Source organism: Bos javanicus, chromosome 13, assembly GCF_032452875.1.
Source record: "Bos javanicus breed banteng chromosome 13, ARS-OSU_banteng_1.0, whole genome shotgun sequence".
Taxonomy (NCBI): Eukaryota; Metazoa; Chordata; class Mammalia; order Artiodactyla; family Bovidae; genus Bos; species Bos javanicus.
In genome coordinates, this window is record NC_083880.1 from 42,951,841 (window position 1) to 42,974,365 (window position 22,525).

General features: G+C 45.5%; 2 protein-coding genes and 1 pseudogene across 3 annotated transcripts in view; all 3 read left to right on the forward strand.

Annotated features, from left to right (window-relative positions):
• Window positions 1-16,018, forward strand: part of ANKRD16 (ankyrin repeat domain 16) — a 36,066-nt gene extending 20,048 nt beyond the window's left edge. Inside the window, exon 7 of one of the 2 annotated variants that reach the window (XM_061436457.1) lies at window positions 15,067-16,018. In XM_061436457.1, the coding sequence (XP_061292441.1) occupies window positions 15,067-15,092 (26 nt within the window). In that variant the 3' untranslated portion in view covers window positions 15,093-16,018. Of the gene's footprint in view, window positions 1-5,375; window positions 5,537-15,066 lie in introns of those variants that run through there. The other variant, XM_061436450.1, reaches the window with a different exon arrangement.
• LOC133259226 (V-type proton ATPase subunit H-like) lies at window positions 5,543-7,873 on the forward strand. The gene is given in 2 exon segments (XM_061436444.1): window positions 5,543-5,809; window positions 5,811-7,873. Coding segments are annotated over 2 exon segments (1,443 nt in total). The 3' UTR covers window positions 6,987-7,873.
• LOC133258874 (voltage-dependent calcium channel gamma-like subunit) lies at window positions 8,133-9,303 on the forward strand (annotated as a pseudogene).
• Window positions 16,019-22,525: the final 6,507 nt, after the last annotated feature.

Genomic DNA, 22,525 nt, shown 5'->3' on the forward strand with positions numbered 1-22,525 from the left:
GGAGACAGTGGGCAAGGGTTTCCTGAGCAGAGTCAACAGCAAGGATGTGATACAATGAGGTCAGGGTTGTCAGAGAAGATGCAGTTACATTTGAATTTCAGATAAACCACGAATGCTTTTTTATTATAAGTACATCCCAAATATTTCACAGGATGTAATTCTGCTGAAAAGCATTTGTGGCTTATCTGAAGTTTAGATTTAACTGGGTGTCCCAGATTTTGCCAGGTCTGGTGACCCTAAATGAGACCCCAGTTCACAGAGAATACTTGCCTCTCCCGGTGGGTTTCTGCTGAACAGTGGTGCCTTTGTTTCCCATCTCACAAGCCAGGGCCAGAGACCCATCACATGAAGAGTCACATGGCTCCTCTGGGCATTGCTGCCCTGGCGATGCTGTCTTCAGGTGCCCCCAAGCTCACTGCTGCTGCGTCAGGGCAAGTGCGTAAGATAAAAGGAAGGAAGCGGACTTTGGCAGCAGAGAACTCTTTAAAACACAACCCTGCAACTCCCCGTCCAGGAGAATTCAGACCAAGTGACTCAATGTTCTCATCTGTAGAAAGGCCACAACGCCCACCTGCCAGAAGGCACATTGAAGGCACTTAGGGAAGGGCTGGCTCTCTGACATCCTTATTTGCTTTGTAACCTGTCATTAAAAGCATCGCCACTGCTTGTCACGTAGTATCGGTTTCCCCAATTGCAACAGAGAACAGTGTTATCAAAATTTCTTAGATTTTTAAGTCTAAGAGTCCATCCAGTCCAATCAAGGCTGAGCAAAGTTCAATAACTTGTCTGCTCTTCAGCCAAGCATCTGAAAACCCACCTGGCCCCCTGCCCTCTGAAGTCTTGGGCTTGACGCTCCCTGCATGTCCAGTCAGCCAGACGCGAGCTCTTGAAGGCATCAGAGTGCATCACTGCTTCTTTCCAATAATTGAGAGGTTTTCTCTCTTTTAAATATCAGTGACAAGGACTTCCCTGCTGGTCCAGTGGCTGAGACACCGCATCCCAAGGCAAGGGGCCCAGGTTCGATCCCTGGTCAGGGAACTAGATCCTGTATGCCGCAACTAAGACCTGGTGCAGCCAAGAGAAATAAATAAAAAGTTTTAATAAATAAATATCAGTGAGAATGTGCCAAGGCAGGAACTTCAGTTTCCCCTCTAGCTTCCTGAATATAATCCAGGGAAAGAAAAGCCTGAGAAATTATCTGACCTCTTCTCACTGGCCTCAGCAAGGAGCTTGACTTCCTGGTGCGGTGTATTTCCTACACACACACACACACACACACACACACACACAGGTCTTACTCTTTTTTTTTTTTTTTTCCAGCACATAGAACATAATAAGCAAACACTTTTACTATCCAGGCGTCAATCTGGACCGAAAGTGGGTTGCTAACAACAAGACAGTTAAGCAGCCCGACCACACTTCCCCTGCTTTGCCTTTTGGTTTTTACCTCAGTGTCATTTCTCCAAATCAAAGGAGCTCACAGGAGGGGAAGCTGCAGAGCCTGAGGGCGTGTACCTGGCACTCTTCCACCACTCGCATCACTGGGGTTAATTGATCTTCGCCATATTTTTTCCAAAAGTCAAGGTATCGTGGGGGCAGGGGCAGAGAAGCAGCGGCTTGTGACGGCACTTCTCAGACGTCCCAGCTTTGCAACCCACTGCAACAGCCTGGGCTGGTTCACCCACTCGCTAGAGTCCAAAGATGGGACAGGGGTCCCCACAGCTCAGGGATAAACAATAATCTTCCCTCTTCTTTAATCCAAAGATGGGGTGGTGCTCTCTGTAGGCAAGCTGCAGTTGCTCAGTCCTGTCTGACTCTGTGACCCTATGGACTGCAGCACGCCAGGCTTCCCTGTCCTTCACCATCTCCTGGATCTGTGGGCAAGTAACAACCTTTAAAAGGATTAGCCCATGAGGAAGTGTGAGGGGCAGGGACAGGGAGGGACAGAAAAAGAAAAAAAAAAAAAAAAGATCAACCCACAAAACACCTGGAATCAGTTAATCAGTTCTTCTTTACAAGTGGTTTTCAAATCAGTAACAAGACTCAGTTCTCTAGGTATTTTCACCAGAGCAAATCTCAAGACAGATGGTCCCCCTGGCCGACTGGAGAGTAAATAGGCCCAAGGCTACGTTGTAAGTGAAATACTCAGTTCTACAGGAAGACTCGAAAAATACCTCTGAGTGAAGTAAGAGGTTATGCTGAGGCTGTGATTTAGAGTGTGTTTAGTGCCAAGATTTGAGAAGGTGCTCCCCTAGAAAGAAGACATCACTGCCTCCAGGAGGGAAGAGGAGGTTCCTGGAGGCAGGGGCTCCTTTGGGTTGACCCACGTGTGAGATGAGAAACAAACCCCCAGGCTCAGAATTGCAGGATTCCTGGACCAGCAAAGACTCACAGTGAAGAGGAAAATTGCGTATATATGGAATCTATAAAGATGGTACGGATGAACTTATTTGCAGGGCGGGAATGGAGATGCAGACACAGAGAACAGACTCATGGATCTGGGCGGAGGAGAGGGGAGAGAGAGGGGGACAAATGGAGAGAGTAGCGTGGAAACATACGCACTACCACATGTGAAACAGCCAGTGGGAATTTGCTGGATGACTCAGGGAACTCCAACCAGAGCTCTGTGACAACCTAGAGGGATGGGACGGGGTGGGAAGTGGGAGGGAGGGGACATACGTGTACCTGTGGCTGATTCTTGTTGCTGTCTGGCAGAAAACAACACAATATCGTTGGATAATAAAGCTATTATCCTTCAATTAAAAACAATGTTTTAGAAAAAGAGAGAAGGAGAGAGAGCTCACAGATAAATGTTGATAAGACCAGTGATGAGGTCCAGTTTCTCTACTTTATCCCCTCTGAGGTGGTCTCCATCCTTCCTGAGTCCATGCTAGACAAGCACAGCCAGCTTCTGCCCAGATAAACAGGAAGGAGAAAGGAGAGAGAGAGAGAAGACAGCTATGGGAGGAAATTAGTACTTACACAGATGAAAATATATGGTGATTCCATATTTTCACTGCAGGAGGAAGAACAGCTACTCTTCCCACCCGAGAGCCCAGTGACTTGTGAAAAGCTAAATACAGTGCTGGTTCAGAATTGAATCTGTGCTGACCTCAGCGTGAGCCCCAGAGCCAAGAATTAGACTATTTTTTAATGCAGTTACCAAAAAACAAAAAAGGTGTAGCTAAAATGGGTGATTTATTCAACAAGGACCTACTATGTATCACAGGGAACTCTACTCAATATTCTGTAGTAATAACCTATATGGGAAAATAATCTAAAAAGAGTGGATGTATATGTGTAACTGAATCCCTTACTGTAAACCCTAAAACTAGCGCAATGTTGTAAATCAGCTATGCTCTAATAGAAAATAAAAACTATATTTCAAAAAGACACTAAAAATAAAATAAAATGGGTGATTTGCATTTTTTATTCCTAACTGCAAAATTAAGATATGATCAAGTGCAGGGAAACATAGAAGAAAAGGCTTAAGATTTTAAATGTTTATGAAAATAAAGTGTATGCACGGAAGTAATGCAAATGATACAGAACTACAAACACGGAAAATGAAAGTTCCCTGATAGCCTTCCTGGAACCAACCAGAGCAAATGGTTTAGTGGACAGTTTCCCAGATTTTTCTCTGTATATGTGTAACCAAATATATATATATATATATGTATGTGGTTTAGTCGCTAAGTCATCTCCAACTCTTGTGACACCATGGCCTGTAGCCCACGAGGTTCCTCTGCCCATGAGACTTCTTTCCTAGGACAAGAATACTGGAGTGGGTTGCCATTTCCTTCTCCAGGGGATCTTCCTGACTCAGGGATTGAACCCAGGTCTCCTGCATTACAGGCAGATTCTTTACCAACTGAGCCACCAGGGAGGGTATACATTTGTGCGGTGGGGGGAGTTTTACAAAAATCTGATCATGATTTAATACTTTCTTTTGGGAGTTCACTTTCTTTTTTCTCATAACTATATCTTGGACATCCTTCCATGCTACTTCTTTATAGACAAACTGTATACTACATAACTGCTACACAAGGCTTCACTGAGTAGGTATGATTGCAGGTGAATACTTTCACCTTAAATTTATCTAATAGCATTTTAGTCACACCAAAAGGCAGTTTCAGGGGCTTCAATGTCATCGTACTCTCATTGCACAAATACAGTGTTTGCCCTTTATTCATGTTTCCTGCCTGCCTTTGTCCATCTGCACACACTTCTCATCACTTGTTCATTTAACCCAGAACTTCGCATGGAATCCCTGCTACCGAGGGCTGCTGGGGGCTGCCAGGCCCTATGAAATGGGCATGACTAAACAGCAAATGTGTCAAGACAACCTGTCATTGCAAAACCCTCTGGCTGCTTTGTCATTTACAGTTAAATGTAAGTAGGCCTTTTGTACACATTTTAAATACCTTCCTGAAAAAGCAAAAGGCTTTCATTTCTGTCAGATACTTTTATAAAGGGCAGAATTCCCTTTCCCTGTCCTGGGTCTGTTTTGTCACAGCATCTGGGAATCCCAGGGGCAGGGTGTGGAGGGCTCTGCTGGGTGTGGTGTCCGTTGGTTTGTGACAGCATTTAGCCAACTTGTAACTTTACTTCAGGGCTTCTTGGTGGCTCACTGGTAAAGATTTTGCCTGCAAATGCAGGAGACATAAATTCAGTCCCTGGATTGGGAAGATCCCCTGGAGAAGGGCATGACAACCCACTCCAGTATTCTTGCCTGGAGAATGGACTCCATGGACAGAGGAGCCTGGTGGGGTACAGTCCATGGGGCTGCAAAGCGTTGGACACGATTGAGAAACTAAACATTACCTCACTGTGCTCTCAATTCCTCTGGGGCCCGACAGGAAGTGGACTGTTTTTTCCTGCAGGTCATCCGGGATACTGCTACCCTACAAGACTTGTCAGGTGTAGATGCTACAAACACATCACTATTTAAAAATACAGATGGGGTGAAGAATTGGAAGACTGGGATCAACACACATATGCTACTGACACTATGTATAAAATAGATAACTGCTGAGAACCTACTGAACAGCACAGGAAACTCTGCTCAGTGCTCTGTGGTGACCTAGATGGGAAAGAAATCCCCAAAGGAGGTGATATATGTACACATAGCTGATTCACTTTGCTGTGCAGTAGAAACGAACACAATATTATAAAGCACCTATGTTGTTTGCTCACTAAGCTGTGCCTGACTCTCTGTGACCCCATGGGCTGCCAGGCTGCCAGCCTGGCAGAGGAGCTGCCAGGCTCCTCTGTCCATGGGATTTCTCAGAACAAGAATACTGGAGTGGTTTGCCATTCCCTTCTCCAGGGAATCTGCCCAACCCAGAGATCAAACCTGTGTCTCCTCCCTCCAGCCTACTCCGCCCTCAACGTCTCCTCTGTGCGGGACCCGCCGCCGCCACAGCCGCCCAGGCCTCCGGACCGGGAGGACCCCCGACTCGGCTGTGACTCGGCGCCCGGACCGCCGCGTCCTCCTGCCTCTTTTGGATCGGTAGAAGAACAGTCAAGATCATAAGTTTAGATGACCAAGATGGATATTCGGGGCGCTGTGGATGCTGCTGTTCCCACCAACGTCATTGCCGCCAAGGCTGCGGAAGTCCGTGCGAACAAAGTGAACTGGCAGTCCTACCTGCAGGGGCAGATGATTTCTTCTGAAGACTGCGAGTTCATTCAAAGATTTGAGATGAAAAGAAGTCCTGAGGAGAAGCAGGAGATGCTTCAGACTGAAGGCAGTCAGTGTGCTAAGACATTTATAAATCGGATGACTCCTATTTCCAAAGAGCAGACCAGTTCAGTACATACTCACCCTGGTGGATGATACACTGCAGGAAAATCACCAGCGTGTTAGCATTTTCTTTGAGTATGCTAAACGTAGCAAGAACACTGCCTGGTCCTACTTCCTGCCGATGCTGAATCGCCAGGATCTCTTTACTGTTCATATGGCAGCAAGAATTATTGCCAAGTTACCAGCTTGGGGAAAAGAACTGATGAAAGGCAGCGACTTGAATTACTATTTCAATTGGATAAAGACTCAACTGAGTTCACAGAAACTGTGTGGTAGTGGTATCGCTGCTGAAACAGAAACAGTCTCTTCAAGCGATAGTTCCCAGTATGTGCAGTGCGTGGCGGGGTGTCTGCAGCTGATGCTCCGAGTCAATGAGTACCGCTTCGCCTGGGTGGAGGCAGACGGGGTGAACTGCATCATGGGCGTTCTGAGTAACAAGTGTGGCTTTCAGCTCCAGTATCAGATGATCTTTTCCGTGTGGCTCCTGGCTTTCAGCCCACAGATGTGTGAACACCTGAGGCGCTACAACATCATCCCTGTCCTGTCCGACATCCTGCAGGAGTCGGTCAAAGAGAAGGTGACGAGGATCATCCTCGCAGCATTCCGTAACTTCTTAGAAAAGTCAGTTGAACGAGAAACTCGCCAAGAGTATGCCCTGGCGATGATTCAGTGCAAAGTCCTGAAACAGCTGGAGAACTTCGAGCAGCAGAAGTACGACGACGAAGACATCAGTGAGGATATAAAGTTCCTCTTGGAGAAACTCGGTGAAAGTGTCCAGGATCTCAGCTCATTTGATGAATACAGTTCAGAACTAAAGTCTGGGAGGTTGGAGTGTAGTCCTGTGCACAAATCTGAGAAATTTTGGAGAGAGAATGCTGCGAGGTTAAATGAAAAGAATGATGAGCTCTTGAAAATTTTGACCGAACTTCTGGAGGTGTCTGACGATCCCCAAGTCTTAGCTGTTGCCGCCCATGACGCTGGGGAGTATGTGCGCCATTACCCACGAGGCAAGCGGGTCATGGAACAGCTGGGTGGGAAGCAGCGGGTGATGAACCACGAGGACCAGCCGGTGCGCTACAACGCCCTCCTGGCTGTACAGAAGCTCATGGTGCACAACTGGGAATATCTTGGTAAACAACTCCAGTCTGAACAGCCGCAGACTGCAGCTGCCCGGAGCTGAATGGGCTCTCAGGGCTTCCCTTGGATCTCCAGCCGCCCCCTCACCTGGGATAGAAGACCTGGAGTGGGTCTCAGTAACTGCGGTCAAGCTCAAACCATTCCTCATTTATGTGTCATTTTCTTCTGTTGTGTAGCTTTTCCCAATGCTGATTTCCCATTAATTTGTCTTAAAGTAGGTGCTTTCTGTATCTAAGGAAAATATTACTGTTACATATACTGCTCGTAATTTCTTTATTTATTGTTCTCTGGAATGAATATAGGGTTATTAAAACATTCTCACTCCAAATACATTTTTTCTCTTTCCTTGTTCCTGACTTGAACTGTAACAAAAGTACCTTTTGTCCCAACTGAATTGGGAGAATTGTATTTGCAGAGTAGTGAATGGTAAATAAATGCTTTGAATTCAAAAACAAACAAACAAAAAAACCTGTGTCTCCTGCATTGGCAGACAGATTCTTGCCTGCTGAGGCATCAGGGAAGCCCCCAAAGCAACTATACCCCAGTAAAAATTAATTTAAAAATAAGTAAATAAAAATAAAGATAGAATCAGGAACTTGGAGTATTATGAGAGCAGAGATGTGAAACTCCTAGAGGGTAATAAGTTTCATTCTTTTGTGGGAAAGTATGTGTCCTATGTTAAGGAATTAAATAGTTTATATACTTAGAAAATTCAAGAACAGATTGATAAAAGAAATGTTCATCTGCTGGGGTATGGGGAAGTCATTCTGGCTTATCCCTGAATTAACTCAAATTTTATGCTAACTAAAATAGCCTGCGTATGGCCTATCAAACATACATTGTACATCTGCTTTAGTTATTAAAGAAAAGAACGCACTGATCAGAAGTAAAGACAACCCATGATAAAAATAAAGATTAAATGCCCATCTTCCTAGGACTAATGCTGGCCCTTCTTTGATGCTAAGACTCCCTTCTCCGGTGCCACGGCTATCCCGACTCGCTGAGTACCTGCTGGTCTGTTCTTTTTTTTTCTGAAACCTCCTCCCCATAGAAAATACACACCCAAATACCTCCCATCTCTCTGCAAACACACTGTTGCTACTGCAAAAATCTCATTTTTACTCTGTTGAGATATTATGTCATTTAGGAGGGTCATTTCTCATTATATGACATTACATGTCACTTAATGATGTTATATGTCATTTCTTCAATAACTGGTTTAGAGTAGCGGGCAGTTTATTAACATTAAATTTAGACCCAGCAGATCTGAGCGAGGGGGTGTGGAGGCAGCAAGGCAGGAGGGAATGAAGAGCCCTCTGGTCAAGCTCCCTGTGTCCAGACACAGGTTGCTGGCCAAAGGAGGCCCCACTGGTCCTTCTTAGAACCCTTCACCGAGCCTTCATCATCCTTTGTGACTCCCGGGCCATGGTCCTCCACTTCGTCTCCATCTGTGACGGCAATGGCTCCTGGCTGATGACCTCTTCAGACTGTGGTACTTCTGCACTGGCTCCAACCAGACTGGGCTGCATTTCCTCTGAGACTCAAGTCAGGCCCATGTGCCCAGGCTGGCCATAGGCATGCTGGTGGCCTGCAGCGTGGCCACCTTGGCAGTGGTGGTCATCATCACTATGAGGAGCCTGGAGCTCCTCATAGTGTCCCAGGTGTGCAGGGACCCCCCCCCCCCAAACTCACAGCACAAGTGGGCCGTGGGCTCCGCCCTCTTGCTCGTCTCATTTGCCCTCTTCTTCGTGGGGCTCCTGAGTTTCCTGACCTTCTCAGGAGCAGGGTCATACTCATGGGCCTCACCCTGATGTTCTGGAGTGACTCCATGGCCTCCTTCCTCCTCTTCCTGAACCCTTGCATGTCAATAGTATCACCCACATCAACAGCATCATGCATCCCTGGGGACTGCCTGCAAAACTTTAGGGTCCCCTCCAAGGACATCAAGTTCTACCAGAAAGTGTGGTCAAAATGAGACTTTTCCAGACTTTCCTGCTGGTCCAGGGGTTAGGACTCTTTGTGCTTTCAATGCAGGGGGCATGGGTTTCAATCTGTGATTGGGGAACTTAGATCCCACATGCCACATGGTGCAGGAAAAAAGATTAGACTTTGCCAACATGTGACATTCAAATTGCTGCCTCTTGGCCTTGGGGTGGTTGGGCCAGTGGCCCAGGGGCCTTTGTAGCTGGTCTGCAGCCCAGAGGTTAGGTGGTGCCTCCAGCAGCACCAGCTTCGTCATGGCCATGTTACTAGGGTGTTGATTTTACAAAAATAAACATATATTAAAATCTAAAAAATAAATAAATTTAAAGTATGAAGCCTTTGATTGTATAGATCACAACAAACTGTGGAAAATTATTCAAGAGATAGGAATGCCAGACCAGCTGATTTCCCTCCTGAGAAATCTGTATGCAGGTCAAGAAGCAACAGTTAGAACTGGACATGGAACAACAGACTGGTTCCAAATCAGGAAAGGAGTATGTCAAGGCTATATATCATCATCCTGCTTATTTAACTTATATGTAGAGTACATCATTCGAAATGCCAGGCTGGATGAAGCACAAGCTGGAATCAAGATTGCTTGGAGAAATATCAATAACCTCAGATACCCAGATGACATCACCCTTATGGCAGAAAGCAAAGAGGAACTAAAGAGCCTCCTGATGAAAGTTAAAGAGAAGAGTGAAAAAGTTGGCTTGAAACTTAACATTCAAAATACTGAGATCATGGCATCCAGTCCCATCACTTCATGGCAAATACATGGGGAAACAATGGAAACAGTGAGAGACTTTATTTTGGGGCCTCCAAAATCACTGCGGATGGTGACTGCAGCCATGAAATTAAAAGACACTTACTCCTTGGAAGAAAAGCTATGACCAACCTAGACAGCATATTAAAAAGCAGATGTTACTTTACCAACAAAGGTCCATCTAGTCAAAGCTATGGTTTTTCTGGTATAGTTTATATATAGTTTTTCTTGGACTATAAAGAAAGCTGAGCAGCAAAGAATTGATGCTTTTGAACTGTGGTGTTGGAGAAGACTCTTTAGAGTCTCCTGGACAGCAAGGAGATCCAACCAGTCCATCCTAAAGTCCATCCCGAATATTCATTGGAGCTGAAACTCCAATACTTTGGCCACCTGATGTGAAGAACTGACTCATTGGAAAAGACCCGATGTTGGGAAAGATTGAAGGCGGGAGGAGAAGGGGACGACAGAGAATGAAGTGGTTGGATGACATCAACAACTCGATGGACATGAGTTTGAGTAAGTTCCTGGAGTTGGTGATGGACAGGGAGGCCTGGCATGCTGCAGTCCATGGGGTTGCAAAGAGTCAGACACAACTGAGTGGCTGTACTGAACTGAACTGATGAATCCTATCCTGCCACTAACCAGGTGTTTATCTTGGCCAAATACCAACCTCCCTGAGTCTATTTCCTTATTGGTACAGCAGACCTAGTAATTCCTCTGTTATGTAGTGATTATGAGGGCTAAATGAATCCGCTTATGGTGAGTACTGGCCAGTGCCCGGCCAAAGCAGAAGCACAAAGCAGTGGCTTGAATCTTTGTCAGACACCTTGAAAGAACGGGCAGGTGGAAGAGGATTCATGGGGAAGAGAAGCAGGGGTCTGCTATTAATTAAAGGAAAGATCTGCTTGGCATGGGGGCTTCTCCAGTGGTTCAGCGGGAAAAGAATCTGCATGCAATGCAGGAGACACAGGAGATGTGGGTTCAATTCCTGGGTCGGGAAGATCCCCTGGAGCAGTAAATGGCAACCCAGTCCAGTATTCTTGCCTGGAGAAACCCATGGACAGAGGAGCCTGGCAGGCTGCAGTCCATGGGGTCACAAAGAGTCAGACATGACTGAGCACATGGCACTGCTTGGCCTCAGAAAGGGCCCTCAATGGGTAGGAAAGCCTAACACAAGGGGAAATGGGGGGGTGCCGATGCCTTACCTTTTGTAAGTGGTCTGAACCTTCATGGAGCACACCTGCGTTAACTCCTGGGCCACACCTGCCATCAAGTTCTGCTTGATTCCATCGTCAGGGTCATTCAGGGAGCAGCCCCTCGCCTCCCCCATCCCCACCCTGCACAGTGCTCAGCCCAGACCTGAAGGACAGGACTGCCCAGGGACCCTCAGACACAAAATGAGGTGCTCTGTTCAATGGATAGAAACCTCGTGCCTTATAGGGTGGCAGTTCACCCCCAGGGGAGAATGTACTTTGTACACTCTACTTCACCCATACAAGGGCGGCTTTGTCCTGCCCAGGAATTGCACTGCCTCCCCTGATGCTGTGCAACCTCCCTGATGGGGCAGGGGACGTGGGGTCCTTGGAGCACAGCCCCGCCTCCTGCCTCCAGACAAGCAAGCTCTAAACAACTCCAGCAGCATGGCTGGCCCTGCAGTGAAGGCCTGTCTGCCTGGTGAGCAGCACTAGCCTTCTTGTAAACTGGAAGGAAACGGAACCATGGGTCCCTGCACACAGCTGCGCTCGGCTCCATTGCTCAGACAAAGCATCCATCTCCCCAGAGGAAATCTGTGCCCAGACGGCTCTCCAGACCCTACCTGGCACTTAATCACCCCTCCTCCTCCGCTGGCCTGACTTCTCTACGTGTTGTTTAACTTACCTACAATTTCATAGGCATTTTTGTTTTGTTTTTCACAGAGGTGAAATTCACATTATGTGAAATTAAGCATCTTATTTATTTATATATATTTATTTATTTGGCTGTGCCAGGTCTTAGTTGCAGCACATGGGATCTTTAGTTGCAGCAGATGAGACCTACTTCCCTGACCAGGGATCAAACCCAGGAGCAGAATTGCTGGGTAATTCTGTTTACATTTTGAGGACCTGCCAAGCTGTTTTCCACAGTGGGTGCACCATCTAACATTTCTGCCAGCAACGTATGAGGGCTCCTGTGTCTCCACCACCTTTGTTTCACTTTTCAATGCGGCAACCATCCTCATGGGTGTGTTCTGGTATCTCATGATTTTGATTTGCATTGCCCTCATGACTAGTGATGCTGAGCATCTTTTCATGGGCTTGTTAGCCCCATGTATATCTTCTTTGGAAGAATGTCTATTCAAGTCCTTTGCTCATTTTTTAAAAACTGAGTCTTCTTTTTATTGTTGAGTGGAGAGAATTCTTTACACACCCTGGAGGCATTTGTATGTCTTTGTTGCTGCTCTTAATACATTTAAATCTCTTACCTGTTTGCCTCCTCTGCCAGGTAGAGAGAACCTGAAGAGGTTCTCTATAGGCAAGGCCTATGCCTTATAAAAAAAAAAATCCTCTAATTCTCAGGCCTTAAATAAGCTACCATGAACATATAACATGAGTTTATGCCTGTATATATAGAGTATGTTTCTGGAAAGATGCATAAGGAAGTTAAGAGAGGGGCGTGGAGGTCTGGAGCAGAAAGAACAGATGCTACTTTCCACTGTATGCTCAAGTCTTATATGACTATTTTTTAAACTATGCGTGTTATCTTTAAATCAAAAATTAATAAAAATATATACCACTGGCTTTTTAAGGGTGAACTGCAGTGTAAGTGTTCTGACACCATAGAAACTCTGGCTCTAAGGTCCACACCTGAGGAGTTCTCCTGCCTACCAGCTGAGCTGCAGAGTTGGTCAAAGCCAGGTCCACGTGTCATAGGAAAAGAGGGACAGTCCTTATGCAACACAGGGTCCCCACATGCCTCCTACCTGGGGACTGGTGCCTGTGACCTCAATATGCACATAAAGCTATCTGACCAACATGCTCATCTTCAGAGCAGTTTTCCAGGATGCAGCTGGGTGAGCAACAGGAAGGGGGTCCCTCGCTGTGTCCATGGCCTCTTTCCACATCCCAGGCCCTGGTACTCTGCATCTTGAAGTGAACGAAGACCCCAAAGAGAAAGAGCCCTGAGAAACCCACCACCTGATAGTGCTAGGAGGACAGAGACAGAGCAAGAAAGAGAGAGACAGAGAGATCGAGAAAGAAATAGAAATATAAACAGGGAGACACAGAGAGACAGTTAACCATACTTCAAAAAAAGAAAAGCTTAAAACACACACATCCCCTATAGGCCAAGCACTGCCTCTCTAGTTTGCCTTAACCTTCATCATTCCCTATTTTTAATATCCCAACACACTTCACTTATTATTTGCAGCTCTACAAACTTCCACCATGTTACTCCTGAAATCTGAAAAACAATAAACTTGGAGATACACATCAATATCCATAAGCTAAGAAAATAATATTATTTTTGTTTCATGGGAAAAAATTTAATACACACACACACACACACACACAATGTTAATGGGATTCCACTGCCAGCGAAATTTAACTTAACTAACTGACAGATGGTGGTTAGAGGTGCAAGCTACCTAGACTTTCTTAGGCGTGGGTTTCTTCATCCATAAAATGGGGAGCTTTCGTGGGCCCTCCCGAGTCTTTTCCCATCTGTTCTAGAAGGCAGAGACTCTATAATGTTTGGAGAAGGTGGGGCCATCAGCATCAGACACCTGAAAGCTTTATGACTGAACAGAAATGAGATAAACATGATGACAAGCTCATCTGAGTGTGAAAGATGGCAAGAATGAAATGACTTCAGCTCAGATCCACAGATAGACACATCAACACAGACCCCTGTCCTTGTTTGGAAGCTGCTTTTATTTCCACAGAAGAGGAAAGATCCAGTTGTTTTTCGATGTGCACGCATAGCCAGTAAACCCCTGTGGCCATAAAAACCAGAGGAACCAGTGAGACCACTGTAGGCCCCATCGCTGCCAGGACGTGTGACTGGTGGTCACTTAGAACCAGCAGTGTGTGTGGAGAGGGGGAGGGGCCCAGGAAGCATCTACCATCCCCCCAGAGCATTAGCCAAGAGATAGTCCTCCCTGAATCGCAGTTTTCTCAGCTGACAAATGCCATTCAGATTCTTTCTATGATCTAAAGTGAAAATGCTACATTTTATTTTTGTAAAATGATACTCTATCCCAAAGCACTTTAAAAAACTTTTTATTTACTATTATTACTATTGTTTTTAGTATACTTTATGTTTTAGAGCAGTTTCAGGTTCACAGCAAAACTGGGTGGAAGAGGACTTCCCTGATGGTCCGGTGGCTAAGACTCCACACTGCCAGTGCAGGGGGCTCAGGTTTGATTCCTGGTCAGGGGACTAGATCCCACATGCCACAGCTAAGACCCAGAACAGCCAAATAAATAAATAATTAATTTTAAAAAATTGGGTGGAAGATACAGGGATTTCCCATACACCCCTCACCTCCGCCACTCTGGGCACCCTGCCCAGAATCCCTTTTGTTTGATTGTGGCATGTTTGTATGCCTGATGTGCCAGAATCAGGGCCTTTCTGACTCAACTGCCTGCCTTTGTGCAACAGAGCAGGGAGACCTCCAGCCAGCTCTGTTTTCACCCCTGCTCACAACCTGGCCTTTGAGGTTCCCCTAACTTCTTGTCTTTTCTGGAGTCTTCTAGCCTGAACAAATTTGCTTCTTAATGCCTTACCTCTGTGCAGTCTCTGACGTTTCAGCTTCCTCTGGTCTGTTAAGTCAGTCAGGTTTGCCCATCTGCTTTCCATTCTTCAAAATTCCATCAGCTTCTTTCAACGGCTGATCTATTTTTGTATTCTCTTTGAACTTATGGGTTTATATCCTTTTTTATTCCTTTAATGCCCTTTTAGCAAACTTTGAGGAAGGAATCAAATTAAAGGCATGTGTTCAATCTGTGAAATCTCATCTCAGGTTCCTCCTTCTATTTTATTATTCTGTCCCCCACTCTGCTCCCCTGTAACAGAGAACAAACCTGACTCCATATTGGATCTATTCCTTTAGCTCCAGCTCTGTGCTTTGTTGCCTGAACTTAGTCATGTTGGCTCTGCATCTTTGTAAAAGAACATTGCCTGTTGTTGCTCATTTGCTAAGTCGTGTCTGACTCTGCAACTCCATGGACTGCAGCATGCCAGGCTCCTCTGTCCTCCACTGTCTCCCAGGATTTGCTCAAAATTCATGTCCATTGAGTCCGTGATGCTAAGAGGATGTTGCCTGTAGCCAGAAATTTATAGGATAGCTCATTCTCAAGGTCCTAACATTTAAAAGTGTAACACTTTGCTTTCATAGATAAGAAGTTGCAGAACAGACAATAACATTTGTCTTGTTGGAGGTTTATAGCAACATCGTGACCAAGACCTTACATGGACAGCTGCAAGAACAAAAGATTCTGCCACTAAGATGTTAGCAACAACCAGTCACAGCAACTCCCCTGCCCTTTTTAGTATAAAAGGAGCCCTGTGACTGCAGCCATGAAATTAAAAGAAGCTTGCTCCTTGGAAGGAAAGTTACGACCAACCTAGACAGCATATTAAAAAGCAGAGACATTACTTTGCCAACAAAGTTTCGTCTAGTCAAGGAAATGGCAACCCACTCCAGTGTTCTTGCCTGGAGAATCCCAGGGATGTGGAAGCCTGGTGGGCTGCCGTCTATGGGGTCACACAGAGTCGGACACGACTGAAGCGACTTAGCAGCAGCAGCACTCAAGGCTATGGTTTTTCCAGTAGTGTATGGATGTGAGAGTTGGACTGTAAACTTGACCGCCGAAGAATTGATGTTTTTGAACTGTGGTGGTGGAGAAGACTCATGAGAGTCCCTTGGACTGCAAGAAGATCCAACCAGTCCATCCTGAAGGAGATCAATCCTGGGTGTTTATTGGAGGGACTTATGCTGAAGCTGAAACTCCAATACTTTGGCCACCTGATACAGAGAGCTGACTCATTTGAAAAGACCCTAATGCTGGGAAAGATCTTGAGGGCAGGAGGAGTGGGGACGACAGAGGATGAGATGGTTGGATGGCATCACCGACACAATGGACATAGGCTTGGGTGGACTCCGGGAGTTGGTGATGGACAGGGAGGCCTGGCGTGCTGTGGTTCATGGGGTCGCAAAGAGTCAGACACAACTTAGCGACTGAAAAACAACAAGAAGATGATTCTTTGGGATGCTAGCCTACCATTTTCTCTGTCAGCTGGCTTTCTGAATAAAGTCGCTGTTCCTCGCCCCAAAACGTTGTCTCTCTTGTCTTGGCTTCTTATGTGGTGAGAAGCGGGAGACTGGACTGGGTCACATCTCTGACATGTACCTGCTCTCCAATGAATGCAATTGCAACTCAAGTATTTAAACCCAAGTATATTTGGAACAATGTATAAGATGCATGTGTTCTACAATTTTACAATACAGTCATGGGATGTTCATTCTGTCTTCAGCCTCCCTGGCTTGGCTACATTGTAGTTTAATCCTTCTGATTGCTGCTGGGAGCTTACTTTCAGCTCTTTGTTGCCACATATTAGAATCCAAGGAACATTTTGACACATACACCAGAAGATTTCTTTTTGATATCTACTCAGGAGTAGAGACAGAGAAGGCAATGGCACCCCATTCCAGTACTCTTGCCTGGAAAATCCCATGGACAGAGGAGCCTAGTAGGCTGCAGTCCATGGGGTTGCTGAGGGTCGGACACGACTGAGCGACTTCACTTTCACTTTTCACTTTCATGCTTTGGAGAAGGAAATGGCAACCCACTCCAGTGTTCTTGCCTGGAGAATCCCAGGGTCGGAGGAGCCTGGTGGTCTGCCGTCTATGGGGTCACACAGAGTTGGACACGACTGAAGCGACTTAGCAGCAGCAGCAGCTCACTTTTAATCTTAACAGAGTTACTCTACATAGCTATCACTACATAGTGGATGTTTATTTGCTAGATAACCCAATAATTTCTTTTTCTGTTACCTAAAAAAAAACAAGATGTTCTTCCTAACAGTTTTTTTTGTTTATTTTTTCCTTTTGGTAGCAGTCAAGACTGACCTCAGAATTTTTTCCCAGGACCATGGGCATCTGAGGGTCAGTGGTCAAACTGTGACAAACCCTGAGTATTCCAGTAAAACACAGGCATCTGCTCGTGAATGCCTGGTGAGAAGACCCAGTCCATTGTTCAGGTCTGACATACAGATAACCCCTAGTTGTACAAAGAAGAGAAGTGATTTTAAAACATTAACTTAAAATAATTAGATATCAAAGGTTAAATGGCTTTGAAAACAAAGCAATACTAATCCAAAGTAGGACTATACTATTACTATTATAACTATTACATCAGCCTGGAATTAAATATACCTCTGTGTAGACAGGACCAATCTAAGCTTACTGAGGCCTCACACAGCACCTGCCTCAGAGGAGAAAATTGAAAACAATTAAGGTATTTTTATTTCAAAGGCCTTCTAGTAGAAGATTTGGGGTTAATATGAAAGGTATAGAGATATCATAAACATATTTCTGAGAAAAATTCCCCCTAAACCTCCTACAAATACAGTACAGAGAGTCAGACCAGGACAGCTCGCTGGGGTTAAGGAAGTGGAAGGGCCCTCCTAGAATATCTGTCCATCCCTCTTCTCTGGGAGCAGGATGTGCCCCCTCCTTCTGGCAGCCAGATTCTGCCATGTGACCTGAAGCCCTGGCTATAGTTAATTGTATGGAATTGGACCCAGACCCAAGCTGAGCCAACTAGATTCTCTCCTCTGGAAATCTGATACTAAGTTATGAGAAACTAGACCGTCTGGTTTGGAGGTTCTCACTCACTTAGGTTTTTTGCCCCCCTGGGAACAATGACAATATCTGGAGACATTCTAATGTCACAGCTGGGGTGGGGGGAGAGGGTGGGTCTTGCCAGCATCAAGGGCATAGAGGCCAGGGATGCAGAAAAACATGCCCAGAACCACCCCCAACACAAAGAATCAGCTGCCTATAGTCCACACAGTGTGGCGGAGAACTCTTGCTGCTGTGACCTCTGAACAGGCAGCAGGTAACTGAGGAGACCGGGGCTGCCAACCAGCATCTCTCTTGCACATCCCAGGGGAGAGGCGACCCACCAGGAGAGGACAGCAGAGAGGCTGGATAGAGAGCAGCTGAGCTCAGAGACAGCCTTCCAGTTATTGATTCCTGCTCCTTCCAGACCCCTAACTACATTTTTGCCCCTTTGTCCTTCTAACATATTCTCCTCAAAAAAAAAAAAAATTATATATATATATATATTTGGCCATGCTGCGTGGCATGTGGGATCATAATTCCCTGACCAGGGACTGAACCTGCATCCCCTTTCATTGGAAACTCGGTCTTAATCACTGGACCACCACAGAAGTCCCAATATATTCTCCTTTTATATGTAAGGTAGCCTGACATGGTTTTTGATACTTGAAGTCAAAGTAACTTAATACAAGAAACATTAAAGTGAATGGTTTTATTTATTTATTTTTTTTAATGGCCAGAAAAATTGACAGTATATTTTTAATTGATTGAATTCTGTATGTATAAAACATGTCAGTAAAATAAAGAAAGAACAAAACAAAGATTACATACCCACAAGTGTAATGAATTCATCCTGTTTAACTACATTAATTTTAAGGGAAAAAATTACACCAACATGTTGGCCTTTCACAGTAATAAATGATAACATAATGTTACTCAAAACCTAGATTCACTTCTTGGTGGGTGTCAGGCCAAAAGACACAACCAAGCCAAAGATCAGGAGAAAGAAGGAAGGGGCTTCTCCAAGGGTTCAGGCAGTCTACAGAGTCCAAGCTTTAATGAATTGAAATCCAAAGGGTCAGAAAAGATCAAAATCGTCACCCCTTATGTTGCAGTTGATGTGGTGATTCAGCACTTCAAGCTAATCTTTACCATTGAATAGAACTGGGAACCTTTACAACTAACAATATCGTTTTTACTGTTGTTACTTCTCTTGCCTTATAACAGAAGCTTGTTTCTTCACTCTTTTATCCCGTTAAGATCATTAACTACTGAGACGTGTTCAAGGGCAAGCATTGCAGTTAGACTTAGTCACACAATGATTTAGGCCCAAAATAGCTTCACTTATGTCAAGAAAGCCATGCCTGGTTTTCTTTCCCCAGGAACCTCCTACCTTATCCGCTTACAATTAGAATTTAATTGCATTTAAACAAGAATAATTCCAACTAAAATAAAGGTATTATACAAGGTAACTGAGATATTTCATGTATGAATTAAAACTTGTCAGCTGTCTGCTCAGGGATTCCAACCTGTTCCAAGTCACAGGTTTTAGTGTTTGTCCCAAATCCTGGTAAGTCTTTATGAAATCAGGCCTAGCTCATATCTGAAGTCTGTCCACAAAACTAAAAGTTGTTTTGGCATTAGAAAATGTAAAACTATGAAACAAAAATATTTCACCTTGCATTCAAACTGTTTCACTGTTTTAAATTTTAAACCCAAATAACAAATCCAAGTGGTCACACAGAATAATGGAATTGAACTATTCAAGTTCTCTTTACCTTGACCGTTATTATGCCATCATTGTTTATCTATTGTCTAGATGCAGGAGTATTAGTACCCCTGGGGCCTCAAATATAAACTGTGTCTCTGTAACCTCCCATCCAACCAATGTAGTTCAACAATGCAAAACCTTTAGGAACTTAAGAAATGAATGTTTGTAGTTCAGCCCAGATGCTTATAAGTTCAGGGCCAATTGTGTCACAAGAATTCTCTGCCATTAGAATACAGTGTTTATTTAAATACAAGCAGTAAGAGGTGCTAATTTGAAGTTTATGTATTATTCAATACTATGCTGCCACTGCTAAGTCGCTTCAGTTGTGTCCGACTCTGTGCGACTCCATAGACGGCAGCCCACCAGGCTCCGCCATCCCTGGGATTCTCCAGGCAAGAACACTGGAGTGGGTTGCCATTTCCTTCTCCAATGCATGAAAGTGAAAAGTGAAAGTGAAGTCTCTCAGTCATGTCCGACTCTTAGCAACCCCACGGACTGCAGCCCACCAGGCTCCTGCGTCCATGGGATTCTCCAGGCAAGAGTACTGGAGTGGGTTGCCATTGCCTTCTCCAAAGTGAATGGTTTTAAAGTGCTCTAAGCAACACTGAAGCTTGGGCAGCTTAGAGATCTTTTTAGTCTTTTAGAATGAAACAAATATGTAAAATGAAATGGCTAACTGTCATTACTTCATCCCACGAGGTTTCTACAATTAGATGCTAGAGTGAGTCTTTCTGAAGGGCGATGGTGTCTAGAACATGCCTTCCCTGTGCTTGTGAGTCTTTTGAGAACCAGGACACCTGGCTTACCTGCTCTGCCACCACACCTGAGCCCCACCCTGAGCCCTACCCAGTTCCACCAACTCCCAGTCACCGTACCCGAAGCAGCTCCATAGAGCTGCTACTGATTATACTTGCTAATGAGCTCTATTTTGCATATTATTTTGTTATTTCCATGCCCATTATCAGTTTTGGGACTTACTTTTATTTCTCTATCTACAGAAATTCAATAACAATTGTGATTTAGGTTAAATCACTGAAATGGTCTTTGAAACTTTCTTCCTGGAAGCTGTATTTTTCTTTATGTTTTAGGAAAGCTGTGAATTCATTCATTTATCCACATATACAGTTTCTTAGGAGTCACTGACCCCTGTGGAAATCTGATGGTGAATCCTCTTTCTGGAGGAGACCTGGGTTCGATCCCTGGGTTGGGAAGATCCCCTGGAGAAGGGAAAGGCTATCCACTCCAGTATTTTGGCCTGGAGAATTCCATGGATTATACAGTCCATGGGGTCGCAAAGAGTCGGACACGACTGAGCGACTTCCACTATGATACCATCCATGAGGTTGCAAAGAGTCGGACACGACTGAGCGACTAACACACACACGGACACACACACACGATTCAGATGTAAGGAATCAAAGGATGAAAAGAGAGAGTTGTACTCTTGAGAGGAACACAACGTGGACCACAGAGCAGTAAACACCCATCTATGACCACGTGACAAGTGCCAAGAGAAAGCGATAACACCATGGTGGCTCAGAATAGAGGAGTTTAACCCAGAGGAGCATTAAGAAAGGATTCCTGGAGCAGGTGAAATCAAGTAGGAGGAGAAGGGAGGAACATTCCAGACAGAGGGAATGTCTGGATGTGTGTCCAGAAGGGAAAAAGCCTGACAAGCTCACAAAACGCAGAAGTGTTTAGAGCAGCTCTGACGCCTATCTCTCGGCTCCGGGCTGTATGTCTGTTTTTCTCTGTGTTGCCAAAGGCTGAGTCAGCTGATCACACCAACCAGATCGCTGTGCCAGCTCACTTCTGGTGCTTCTGGGGAGGTGCTTGGGGGAGACTGGAGGCAAGAGGAGGGAGGAGCCATGCTCCCGGCCCTTAGAGCCTCTCTGGCTGCAGGGAGGGCAGCAGCAGCACCAGTGAGTGGAGAGGACTCCTGGGCTCCTGGGGCAGAGGAGGCAAAGTGGCTCTGCAGCGGCTGTAACCAGTAACTGCGGCGGGTCAGCCAGACGGCCTGGCCACCCGTGAGCCAGGCTCAGGTGACACGTTCCCCTCCTGCTCCTGCCTGGAGCTCCAGGCCCTTCCTCACCTCTGGGTAACCTTTTTTTGCCCCTTCAGTCTGTATAAGTTTTGAAACTAGTTCTCTATATTTAACTGCCTCTGTTCAAAATACCTAGAGCAACTCTGTTTTTGTGACTGGAAACTGACCTATACAGCCGTGGGTCAGAAAAGATGGTGGAGGAGGTCTGGGGTGATGACTTGGTTGACCAGGTAATTGAGGGCCAGGTTATTCAGGCTCCTCTTAAGAAATGACCAGGCATTTGAACTTTATGCTAAGAGCCATGGAGAACTGTGAGAGATTTTAAAGTCATGGTTGTCTCAGTCACTTTCTATGAGGATCACTTGGGTTATGACGTAGAAACCACTGAACTGAAGGAAGCTTTTGCAGTTATCTAGGAGAGAATTTGATGGTGGCTGGTACTAAGGTAGTGGCCCTGAGGATGAAGAGAAGGGACTGGAAGGCTTTGTTTTTTCTAAAGTTTTATTTGGGGGGCTTCCCTGGTGGCTTGGTGGTAAAGAATCTGCCTGCCAAAATAGGAGACAGGGGTTCGATCCCTGATCTGGGAAGATCTCACAGGCCATGGAGAAACTAAGCCCATGCACCATAACTATTGAGCCTGTGCTCTAGAGCCTACGTGTCACAACTACTGAAGCCTGTGTGCCCAGAGCCTGTGCTCTGCAACAAAAGAAGCCGCTGCAATGAGAAGTCCATGAACTATACAACTAGAGAGGAGCCTCTGCTTGCCACAACTAGAGTAAAGCCCATGCAGCAAGGAAGACCCAGCACAGCTAAAATAAATAAATTAAACAATTATTTGGCTGTGCTGGGTCTCAGTTGCCAAGGGCGGGTTCTTGGTTACAGCACGTGGGATCTGGCTCCCTGATCAGGGACTGAACCCAGGTCCTCTGCAATGAGAGCAGGGAATCTTAACCACTAAGCCACCACGGAAGTTCCTGGAAGGCTCTTTATGAGGTGGAATGGCCAGAACATAATGGGGCACTGTGCCAACTAAAGGTGGCTGCAGATTCATTGACACTTACAGCTGGGTTCTAGCTGCTCCTCTTGAATTTGGGTGTGCTCCGTAATGGCTGTAACCAAAGAATTCAGCAGAAGGAACACGGTGGCAGCTTCCAGGTCCAGATCTTATGAGGCCGGCAGCTTCTACTTTTAAATTT